Source organism: Taudactylus pleione, unplaced genomic scaffold (genome assembly GCF_031769625.1).
Source record: "Taudactylus pleione unplaced genomic scaffold, aTauple2 ptg000264l, whole genome shotgun sequence".
NCBI lineage: Eukaryota > Metazoa > Chordata > Amphibia > Anura > Myobatrachidae > Taudactylus > Taudactylus pleione.
In genome coordinates, this window is record NW_028284666.1 from 149,100 (window position 1) to 161,346 (window position 12,247).

A 12,247-nucleotide genomic window follows, 5' to 3' on the forward strand; every position below is an offset into this window, starting at 1 on the left:
ATTGGGCCTGACTCACACATTTGCATATTTTGCGCACAACTCTGAATCAGGCCCATTAAGAACTAATAAGCTAATTACAAATCATATTATATTATTATTATTTTGTAACCAACTTTTATTTTTGTCCATTTTTTGTAGCTATGTACTGTTTGGTCTTTTATATGCGTTACTAAGCGAAGGGAGTTCCACTCCTCACATCAGAGGACATGTATGGTAAGTGTTAAAAACAGATTATTAATAGAGTAATTTTAGATTGGAGACACAGAACAAAGAAAGATAAAAAAAAATGAACTTTACTTTGAAATGTCAGAAGCAGAACTATTTCCCCTTTCTCCACTTCCACCACTTTTCAGTTTAACAAGGTGTTAATTAAATTATGCCCTTTGCAATCTGACATGGTTGTGAGCAGAGCGATTGTTATTTTGATTCATACTGCATCCAAAGCTGTTGGCCTTTTGCCTGTACACCTGACCCAAGACGCAGGGTTTTAATCAACATGTTAGAACATCTACCCTGTCACTGTGGAACGTACTCACTGTCCCCATAAGCAGCATGAAGAGGGACAGCAGTCCAATTTTAATACAAACTCCCCTAAATGAATATAAAGCACCTAAATGAATGTAAGAAACCACAAGCCACCCCAAATCCATGTAACACTTTGTACATTGAGTGAAAACTAAAATATGTAATAATTTGCCAAATGACTTAAAATTAATGAAAAAAAACTTTAATCCTACAAATTAGGCCAAACAAATATATTTCAGCAGAAATAACGCAAAAATATCCAGTAGTTTATCCAGCAGTTATCCCAATGTATATGTGCCCTGCCATCACCATCATCCATCGTTCTCTAGGCCACGTCATTTGTAGTGATGCGCATTCTAATAGACTTAGGTGAAATTCTTTATTTAAGATGTGTTTCTAATGTAAGTGCATGTAATTGGCTAAAAAAGTAAAAACCACTGCACCAAAAGAGACCATGGGTCGCCGCCTCATGTAATAGCCCGTGAGATGCAAGCACATGTGGCAATTTAGCCCTTATTTTAGTTACACTAATTTAAAAGGCAAAACCAGACGAGATAACTCACTGTTATCATGCCTGCATCTCGCAGGCTACTGCATACATTTTTGCATATTTTATCTACTTTTAACTTGTGTAACATCGAATGAGCAGCATTGTGGGTAAAAATGTACCTTTATCTCAATGGGAATGCATAGTACGCACAAAAATATACAATGAAATAGGGTTTATACGTATTGTTGAAAACAACTTCCTGTTTCGTTAGACACCAGTTTTAATATTGAAGATTGAATTCATTTGTAAACATGGACCAGTGGAGAAGTTGCCCATAGCAACCAAACAGCTTTGAGGTAGAATTTATTGAGTACAGTCTATAAAATAATTGGTAGGAGCTTATTGGTTGCTATGGGCAACTTCTCCACTGGTCCACTTCTCCAAGCTTTTCACTGCTTGATACATAAACCCCTATCTAGTCAGTGCATCTGCTACTGTACACTAATACACCAAACACCATACTCGTTTCCAATAATAGGTAACAATAGGTAAGAGAGTGCGGGTGGTTAGCTGTAATGGTTAGCTCTATGTGACCTCCTGTAAAGGCCCACATACACGGGACGATTTTTCACACAACATGGCTATTTTCGACTGATCGTAACGACCAATCGTGTGAAAAGTAGGGATGTGCAGGCTCGGTTCTACTCGGTTCCGTTCGTTTTTTTTTCCCCGAATCTTATTGGGTTTCAGCTGTCACGAGTTTTTGATAGCCAATAAGATTCGGTAAAAAAAACCGAACGGAACCAAGTAGAACCGAGCCTGCACATCCCTAGTGAAAAGTAGTGTTTTCATACACAATTACAATGCCGATGCGCATCCCCGGCAATGTGTATCGGCATCGTAGATCAGATGGTTTTGCAGAAAGATTGCGACCTATAGTGTATGATTTGACACACATCGTACGCATTTTGCAGCAGTACCATGCGATGTATGATGTCCCTGGGCTCTCCCCTCCTCCGTTTTGTGACAGACTATTGATATTCTAGCAGATGCATCGGGTGTATATTTGCTGCATACGATTTATCATAAACGATTTACAATCGTTTAAGATACATCGGATCGTTTGGTCATTTGAACAATCGCACTTTTCTAAACACAAATCGTACTGAATGTCAAGGGTGGAATTTTCAAGGGAAATCGTATGCGAGATCGGATCGGATACAAATCGCCCTGTGTATAGGGGCTGTAAGACATCCATGGGTATACTTATCTTCAGTCCTGATGACTGGAAGAGCTTAAAGAAATCATATACATATGTCAGTGCTCTATAAAGAAAGCTGTGGCTCGGGGCAAATTGTCCTTCTGCCCCCACCCTTATCAGCCTTTCCTCATCATCATCATTATTTATAGGGTGACACAAAACTGCACAGTGTTGGAGTGACGGTATAACACACCACACACAGAAACAAACCAGAGACATCTAAGGTGCAGACATGAGGCATAGCATTGTTGGCCTTCCTCCCGTCGTGCCATTGCATCTTATGATACTTGCTGTTTTATACCTGGAACCTTTTGAAAACTTTTTTTCAAAGCTATTAATATATATTTTCACAGATCAGCTTGCACCTTAGGTTTAGTGGCCCTTCAAAGGGCTCTTCAGATCATATTATGTCTTTGCTGTTTCCCGTGGCTGCCTCTGTGTTCAGGTCTGGATCTATTGATTGATCCTCGCCCCATGATCACTCACCGCATTCTCAATGCTTCTGGCTGTCTCGCCAAACAATTCTGACTTGTAGTCCGACATCTCTGGGGTATAAAACACCTCCTGACCCTCCAGCTCCTCTACGATGAGAACACCTTCGAATGTTTTCGTTTCTGGGGAAAGAGTAGAGAAGGATACAAAGGCAGGTCAGCTGGTGACACTCTGACAGTACAAGAGAAAGTCTGCCTATTACTCGTCCCTAGTCCCTCCTGGTGGGTGAGTATGGTCAGTGCTTGGGGTGGGGTTAGTAGCATGACACAAGGCTGAACTATGGAGGGTTAGTAACTGACTCAGAGTGCGGATGTACATGTGGCATCATCAGGGAAGCTGAAGAGGGAAAATAACACAGCACTTTACCAGGCATGGTAACTTCCATTGAGAAGTGGCTTAACGCAAAGCCTTTACTAGCTGGGCAACAAAAAAAACACATATTAGGCAGTTAACAGGAGGTAAAACAGATTAAGCAGTTACACCTGTAAATTAACTTGGAGATAAAGGGATCAGCAATTCGGACATTCCAATCTAATAATTTCTAGATTTAAACCCACAGTATAAGAGGAATTATGTTTACACCTATTGCAGTTGAACACTTCCAGGTCATAGTACATGTGTATCCCATTGCAATGCAGCAGTGTGACCCGGAAGTTTTTATCTTTCTCAGGCGCAAACCTGATTCCTGCTTCATCATGGAAAGGGCTAAAATACAGACGCTATGAGACTGGAATGGGAGTTGTGTGGAAGCTGCCGGTAGCAGAGGGCATAACAGAGAAAGACAAATGCCAACAACTTACAACATCCAACAGTGATATTACATTTCAAAAAACAAACCCTGGTCCTTACGAGACTACTTAAGTCTTTCTAAAAGTACAAATTGTCATTTTGTTTTTCAGGGTCCCTCTTTGGGTTATACGATTGTACAGAACACTAAAAGTGTGAATCATAGCATGTAGTTAGCTGATCTCAGGGGTCCCCAGAAACCTTTGCCTCGAGCAGTCTATATTATTAATTCATAGTTTCTTTTAACAAGTCTCTTAGAGATTGCAGATACAAATCATACCACCTCTCAGAGACCGTACCCATTGGTGAAAATGAAAAAAAATATATTTTTCACAGAATGTTAACTTTTTAAATACATATTATAATGCCTGGTTCTCATCACTATCTCTTGTCATGCAAGAACAACAGTGACAGATACAACACTACCACGACTAGAGATCACTTACTCGGGCAGTTTGTGCCATCAGAATCAATAGCTGGCGTCTTCCCATCTGAGCAACATCCTAGAGGGGTGTTGTAGCAGCTGGCTCTCTCCATGACGGGTGTAGCCTCAAAGTCCTTACTTTCCTCACCTTCCTCCTGCTGCTCGTCTCCTCCTTCAAATTTGTCCTCTGTAGCAGAAGACATTTACAACTAGACATAACAATAGCTGGGATCTTGTAGCCCAAAAACTATTGGAAGGAGCATAGCTGTCAAACTTTAGGTTAGAAAGTCCTAAGATAGAGTATAAGTGTTTCCATTGAAAAACTATCACTGGACCCATGAGTCTACAGTTTTAGAGGACAATCTTGCTTTAATGTGGGCACATTGTAAGCATGTCCAGGCAAATCATGGACACAATCTGGGAGCATCAGCGGAGAAAGGCCTAACTTGCCTCAATTTTATAAATCAGACAATGTAAGGCTGTATCTGCATAGGTACAGGGATCGAAGATCTACAGTGTCTAGATAGACAACAAATAGGTAGACACCAAAATATCAACATGCAAATGGTCGACAGGGTAAAGAGGTCAACATGGAAAAGGTCAACACATGGATTTTCATCATTTTCCATGATTTGTAGGGTTAGTTTTAGGATGAGGGTTAGGGTTTGGTTTAGGCAGTTGCCTGAGGGTTAGGCTGCGGACGATTAGGCAGTAGGGGGAGGGTTAGGGTTAGACACCAAGGGGAGGGTTAGGCACCAAGGGGTGGGTTAGGGTTAGGCACAGGCACTAGGGGTAAGATCAAAATAATAAATACATTGCCAACATTTTCTGTGTCGACCCTTTGACACAGTCGACCATTTGACCTTAGTCCATGTCGACCATTTAACAGTCATCCATTTGAACATGTTGACCCCGTCTACCTACTGCCTGTAGACCAATTTACAGTCTATCTAAATACTGTTGATCTTCCAGTCCACACCCAGCTGCACAATAAAGGTATATAAATTCCTTGAAAAGGAAATACATTATTTACGACATAAGCACAGTCATATTCCTTGTGAAGCTTTCCAATAAGCAGAACACATACTTCCTGGCTCAGTTCCACTTAGTTCCTGATCTCCACTTGATTCCATCTCCTCATCTCCACTTCCGCTTCCTGACTCATCGTATGCATGAGTGGTAGTGGGCCGCATAGGCACTGTAAGTCCTGGCCTTACGGTGGACGTGCGTATGCTGTGTGTCTGGGTCACCGGCCTAGCAGTGCTGGTGAAACGTTGACGGGGTCGTTCAGTTTCCATCACCATGGGGAAAGAGTCCACTCTTTTTCTGGGATCTTGAGACCTTGTGGTTTCTGGCGTAGGAAGCGATCGACCCATAGGTGGACCTGGGGTCCCAGAAGGCGCCAGTGTCTGAAGATTAGCAATGGTGATTGTTTCTAAAGAGAAAGACACACAGTCATTTTTGACAGCACCAATATTCTGATCCATGCTAAACTTTCTCACAACAATACAATCTGCTAATGACCAATAGAACATAGAAATGTCACTTTTCAACAATTCTTTATTTGGTTTTATATGAACAACAAGTATACAGAGCAGCTACAGATATATCACAATCACAAAGCAAGATAGCAATGTACTAATACAATCTGGACAGTATACCGGTATGTGTCATGAATAAGAGACTTGTTTTACGGTATATAATGAAAAGGAACCTAAAAGGAAAAACTATATTAAACTTCTCACTCAGAACTTGAATCTTAAACCTTTAAAATGCAAGTCACCCGTCCAGTAATAACCACACGACCCTTCCTGAAATTCCATGTGCATTAGGGGAGGAGTGGTAGACATGTATTCTTATATTTATGGGGATGGGAGTTGGGCAGTAAATGGAAAGGGGTAACAGCTGTGTGAAACAGGAAAGTCATCTGTGGCATCGCTAGGGATGCAGCTGGCTACGGTACAACACACAATATCATTTAAGCTGTCCAAAATTTTATGACACACTTCCATGTCTGTGAGACGATTTTCTATTCAGATGAAGAACATATAATAGTTAAATTATAAAGGTCTCCAGACAAGGAGAGGCCGGTGGGCACCCACAGTCAGAATTTCACAAGGGTAATGATCACACCAAGTATAGGGTGTAACAATTTTGCTATAATGCTCAGTGAAAGTGCTTCTTGGTCCTTAAGTTTCAACTTAAATTATGTATCCTTCATGAAAACACCATTTTACATAAGCTCATTGTAACAAAACCACATATGAAGGACAGCAGTGCTAACGCTGCAAACTAGGGGCAATTCAATTATCTGCGGTAATTTACAGCGTGCTAATTGATCTCCAGGGCTAATCACTTAGCCCCGAAGGCAGCCCATAGGTTGTACTCATCGGGGATTTTTTTCAGGTCTAATCAGACCAAAAAAGAAATCCCTGATAAATGGCCTGTTAGCGGGTGAAGAGACCCTGTTAACGCATAGGTCTGTGAACTTATCACAGCTCCTATGTGCTAACTCCCGTTAACACTGTAATTTACCGGGTGTTAAAAAGGGTCTCGGGGTAAAAAGGGGCTCTAATTGAATAATCCCGGGCATTAAAGCCAGAGGCTACCACCCTTTATCACACCCGTTAAATTAACGGGTGTGATAACGGGTCTACCTGAATTCCCCCCTAAGGCAGAATCACTAGAAAATATTTGTAGCAATGCACTAAGGGCCTGATTCATAAGGGATCGCAATTGCAACAGTGTATGCAGATGGCTTGATAGTGCGTACTGCTAATGCGTATGCATCGCAGTGTGCGTTCGTGAGTTAGTATTGCGATCGCTCTGCGATCACTCACGCAGAAAGAAAGCCATCGTAGAGTGAGAAACTAAACGGGAGGTCAGCATTTGGGGGTGGTGACGTGGGATGGAAACGCAGGCATGTCATTCGTTTGAACACCGTTGCATGGGCGTGCATAAATTAGCCACTGCGACAGCATACGCAGCTTAAACACTCACTGCGTGCGACGAGGTTAGCAATTTCTGAGTAAAGTCAGGGCTGCTGTAATTGTGAGTGAGGGGCCGATGTTACTCGATGTTCCCGATGTATACGCAGGACTGCAAGGTATTACGAATGTGAGATAGCGGTAGTGGGCGTCTCTATGCTGGCTGTGCGATGGCTTTGCGATTGCATTCATTAGCATATTTTCGCAGCAGAACTCAGTGCGTAATCACAGCTGCAATCACAATAGCGATCCATAGTGAATCAGGCCCTAAGTCCTCTAACTGCATTCATCTGCATGAAGACATATGGGGGATATATATTCAGGCTTGAATAAAGGCAATTGTGTGATCAATGCAGGATTTCCAGATAATCGAGTAAATAATAATTTACTACTATAGAGAATTTTTTTATTTTTTTTTACTGGCGAATCCCTTTAATATTAAATGTTTGCTCTACTGCAGTACAGTATGTGACATTTCAATCTGTCTTTCTGAAGTGTATTTATCTCCATGAGCTGAGGGAAATGTCACATCACACCCCCTGGTTAGCAGAAATGTGGTCCTCCCTCACCTTTTGCTCATTTCAGTGCAAGAAATAATGGGGGAGAGCTAACAGGAAAAATGTGGAGGAAGCCAATAACACATTGTGCTATTCAGGATTAGCTCTGGGTTTCCAGGTATGGTCATCGTTTAAAAAGGTAGATTTGGGTGTCTTCGGCTTCCCTATTTCACGGCTGAGAGTGGCAGGATTAAGCAAAGAAGTTTGTATGTTTAATAAAATGTGGGTTTCAGCTGCTGTATTTAAAAGGGACAATAATATTAAATGCAAAGCACATCTGTTTTGGTATTTAAAATCATTGCCCCTTTAAATTTCAATAGTGCCACTTAGTGCCACACTGTAGCAGCTGTGCAGGAGAAGAACCAACACAGTCTGATGAGTAAAGCAAGAAGATCAAATGGAAGGAGAGACACAAAAGAGACTAGAATGAAAAAGGGAGTTACAGTAATTGTGAAGAAGGGGTAGATTAATTCTTGGGGACGAATATAAGGTGATGGGGTATTTGCAGTGTATGCTGGTGCTATATAAATAAATGGTTGTAATAATAATAATAATAATAAAACAATACAAAAATAGATATTCATTGATAAATAAAGGAGGGTAAGGCCAGTATTAGAAGATCAATTAATGGAAGTTTGCAAGAGGGGATCAAATGTGTTTGAATGAATGTAAAACAGAGATAAGGAGAGGATGAGATACTAATCCTAATAAGCCTTAGTCTGAGACTTTGGAGAAATACCGCTATGTGGGAGGTAAGAAATATTAAAAAGTAAAGTGCAGTGTGCGAAATAATGACAAAGATAAGAACTGATCAGCGAGATGAACACTGCATGTGAGCTCTGCATTAGATGTCAGGTAGGACTGTAGGGGGAAGGCACAATGGAAGGTGGAATCACCTAAACTACTAATGCAGCCGGTCTGCAGGTATACTCTCTACTTTCACATATTGCATATATGACGTAGTACAGGAATGCCCTATGGCGGATACAGATGGAGCTGCGTCTGATTAGTACAGTATACTGCTGCATTGCCAGTGACCCTTGTTGTTCTCACAGATATGTTTTTATCTGTTCAAGTAACTACATCAAAATGACATTCCAATATGCAGCAATCTGCCCATCCACATCAGGTACCTTTATTAACCCCTACCATCAAAAAGCCAAACTATTACTTACATAGGTTTTTTATGTGTTCCTGTTTTTAGATTCAATGTTTGCAGGTAGAAATTTGTAATTTCCATTAATTTGCCAGAATATCAGATACCCGGTGCCCCCAGAATAGCAGTATCAGCAAGCACAGGTGTTTATGTTAGAATAATAAATGCAAAATATAAATTAATAAAGAATAACATTGCTTTACTCACCTGCAGTAAGCATGTGGGATTGGGGTGGGGCAAAGAGTAAGTGCTGTGCATTACAGCGTCACTCTCCTGATCTGCCTAGGGCAGGGTAAATGATAAATACAGCCTTACAGTAAATACAGACATTTATTCATGGTGATGTGATGCTCAACAACTCCAGAAACAATATACATTAGTCAACAGTAAGTACACTATACCTTGGCAGGGTCCAGTGTGCTTTACTGCGATGGTACGACCTTGTCTGCAAGCGATGATTTTCAATTGGCACCAATCTCCATAGGTTACTCCATCAGAGCCACAGACCTAAGAGACCAAGCAACAGAGGCAGTTACTGTACATGAGCAGCACAGCGGCAGTTACTGTACATGACCAGCACAGCGGCAGTTACTGTACATGAGCAGCACAGCGGCAGTTACTGTACATGAGCAGCACAGCGACAGTTACTGTACATGAGCAGCACAGAGGCAGTTACTGTACATGAGCAGGTCAGAGGCAGTTACTGTACATGAGCAGCACAGAGGCAGTTACTGTACATGAGCAGCACAGCGGCAGTTACTGTGCATGAGTAGCACAGAGGCAGTTACTGTACATGAGCAGCACAGCGGCAGTTACTGTACATGAGCAGGTCAGAGGCAGTTACTGTACATGAGCAGCACAGCGGCAGTTACTGTACATGACCAGCACAGCGGCAGTTACTGTACATTAGCAGCACAGAGGCAGTTACTGTACATGAGCAGCACAGAGGCAGTTACTGTACATGACCAGCACAGCGGCAGTTACTGTACATGAGCAGGTCAGAGGCAGTTACTGTACATGAGCAGCACAGCGGCAGTTACTGTACATGAGCAGCAAAGAGGCAGTTACTGTACATGAGCAGCACAGTGGCAGTTACTGTACATGAGCAGGTCAGAGGCAGTTACTGTACATGAGCAGCACAGAGGCAATTACTGTACATGAGCAGCACAGAGGCAGTTACTGTACATGAGCAGCACAGAGGCAGTTACTGTACATGAGCAGCACAGAGGCAGTTACTGTACATGAGCAGCACAGCGGCAGTTACTGTACATGAGCAGCACAGCGGCAATTACTGTACATGAGCAGCACAGAGGCAGTTACTGTACATGAGCAGCACAGAGGCAGTTACTGTACATGAGCAGCACAGAGGCAATTACTGTACATGAGCAGCACAGAGGCAGTTACTGTACATGAGCAGCACAGAGGCAGTTACTGTACATGAGCAGCACAGCGGCATGTTTCTGTTAGGAAATGAATGTAAGTAAAGGTGGTGCTAAACATCAGGGGCCGGATTCTCAGCTGCACGTAGTTGAGTGATTGTTTGCAACTGTGAATGTGCGAAAAGTCTGTAAAACCCCTAAAGGCCCCCATACATCAGAGATTGATTGCAGCAATCGTGCAATTTGCAATCGATTGTGTATAAAAATCTTTCCCTTTTTCGATCGATTGCTGATTGCAGAGATGCCACAATCGATTGAAAAAGGTAAAGATTTTTATACACAATCGATTGCAAATTGCACGATTGCTGCAATCGATCTCTGATGTATGGGGGCCTTAAGACACATGCGTTACAGTGTATGCACAAAGGTACTGCTGTGATCCATTCAGACCATATGGTGCGACCGATGGTGGCGTATAAGGAGGCACCCATCTATTGCAGCATGCATGGGTGCTAAAAGTGGGTGTCTCAGTCTTTGCACATGGGGCCGCACGGAAGTATATAAGGGAGTGTGTATGCCATCTGCATGAACTTACAGACCAGTGCCCGCCAATAAACGCTGCGTTCGCTTTTAAGTGCGAATCAGATTCAGCCCTCGGGTTTAAATGGTAGAATACGGGCACATTGTTATTTCATCTGACTGAACTTCATGTCGATTGGCTGATTTATATTGCTTAGTATTCAGTAATATGCAAAACCCATCACGCTGTAATGCAGAGTACACCTTTGTCACTAACACCAATGTTTCCTCTCCCCCTTGTGCTGTGTGCAGAACAAGATGTGAGAAGATACATTTCTGTGGGAGACAATAAGGATCATTTACAGACCACAAAACCCCCCAGTGGTCCTGATCTGCTTCTTTATTGGCACATGTGCAACTGATGGCCCCCAGGCATCTCCCTATTGCACAAGCCGACTTCTTGGTCTTTAGAAAAAAAATACAGTAAAGGCAGCGGGTGAGCCTAGATTAGCTTGTGACAAATGTCCAACCTACTTCCAAAAAAGCGCCACCCCGTTATATACATTTGGACAGAAATGAGGCTACTTACAGTATTTTGGCCTCAAATGTGACTTTAATTATGTGGGAGACAATATTAGGACTAATGGTGCATACACACGGTCAGATATGTCAGATGAATGATTGAACAATTTGAATGATCTGAACGATTTACCAACGATTTGAACAATTGAACGATTTTTGCCTCTATCAAAATGAATGGAATCATCCAAACACATCAGATGTCAGATATCGTTATCTGACAAACGGGAACGCGCATCGTTCATTGTTCAGATATGTCAGATTTTCCTTCAGATATGGATGATTGAACGATTTTTAAAATCATTATTGTACAGATCTGAAGGAAATCTGACCGTGTGTATGCACCATAATTATTATGGTCATCACTGAATGTGCACCTAGAAATGTGCTTCCCAACAAAGTACAGGATGTAATAGGTTCTTTTGCGGGAATAAAAAACCCTGTGTACCCGCTAATAAAACTAGGAGAATCCCCCCACATCCCCGGCTCCTTTGAATAATCCTGTCCCGCAAAATATCTTGTTTTTTTTCTGTGAATTGCAAAAGTAGATGCGTTCATGCACCTAATCCACATTTAACAAGGCATGTCTCATTCATCTCCTGCCATCGGCAAGTGCAAACCTCTGCTCCCCTGCAGATGCAGCCAATGTGGCCGGCACGTTCATGCAAATACCAGTCAGCTTGGACACCATTCTAGGGGTGTGATTTCACAAAAGTGTTTGCATTGTGGAGGTGCACTTTGTATGGTCAGAAATGAGCCTTACGGGTAAATTTACTAAGATTGGAGTTCTATTTAAGAAGTGATGTTGCCCATAGCAACCAATCAGATTCCAGGTATTATCTTCTAGAAACTGCTAGATAAATGAGAAGTAGAATCTGATTGGTTGCTATGGGCAACATCACTTCTTAAATAGAACTCCCATCTTAGTAAAAGTACCCCTTAGTGACTGTTTAGACACACAACAGGCAGAAAGGGGTATTCCTTCCCCTCTCCTACCTCCGATCCTCTTCCCCTCTAACCCAGTAACTAATATATAAAGTATTGGGAGTGGTGCAGATGTAGGGGTGTGGTGGGAAGTCTCAGCAAACACAT

The 12,247-nt window shown here is 42.1% G+C and overlaps 1 protein-coding gene across 13 annotated transcripts in view; it reads right to left on the bottom strand.

Annotated features, from left to right (window-relative positions):
• AGRN (agrin) overlaps positions 1–12,247 on the bottom strand; it is a 582,966-nt gene that overhangs the window by 72,424 nt on the left and 498,295 nt on the right. For all 13 annotated transcript variants that reach the window (XM_088481095.1, XM_088481096.1, XM_088481100.1 and 10 more), the window contains 4 exons: positions 9,080–9,185; positions 5,066–5,413; positions 4,001–4,165; positions 2,763–2,890 (listed from right to left, as the gene is read on the bottom strand). In XM_088481095.1, coding sequence (XP_088337221.1) covers positions 2,763–2,890; positions 4,001–4,165; positions 5,066–5,413; positions 9,080–9,185 — 747 coding nt within the window. The remainder of the gene's footprint in view (positions 1–2,762; positions 2,891–4,000; positions 4,166–5,065; positions 5,414–9,079; positions 9,186–12,247) is intronic.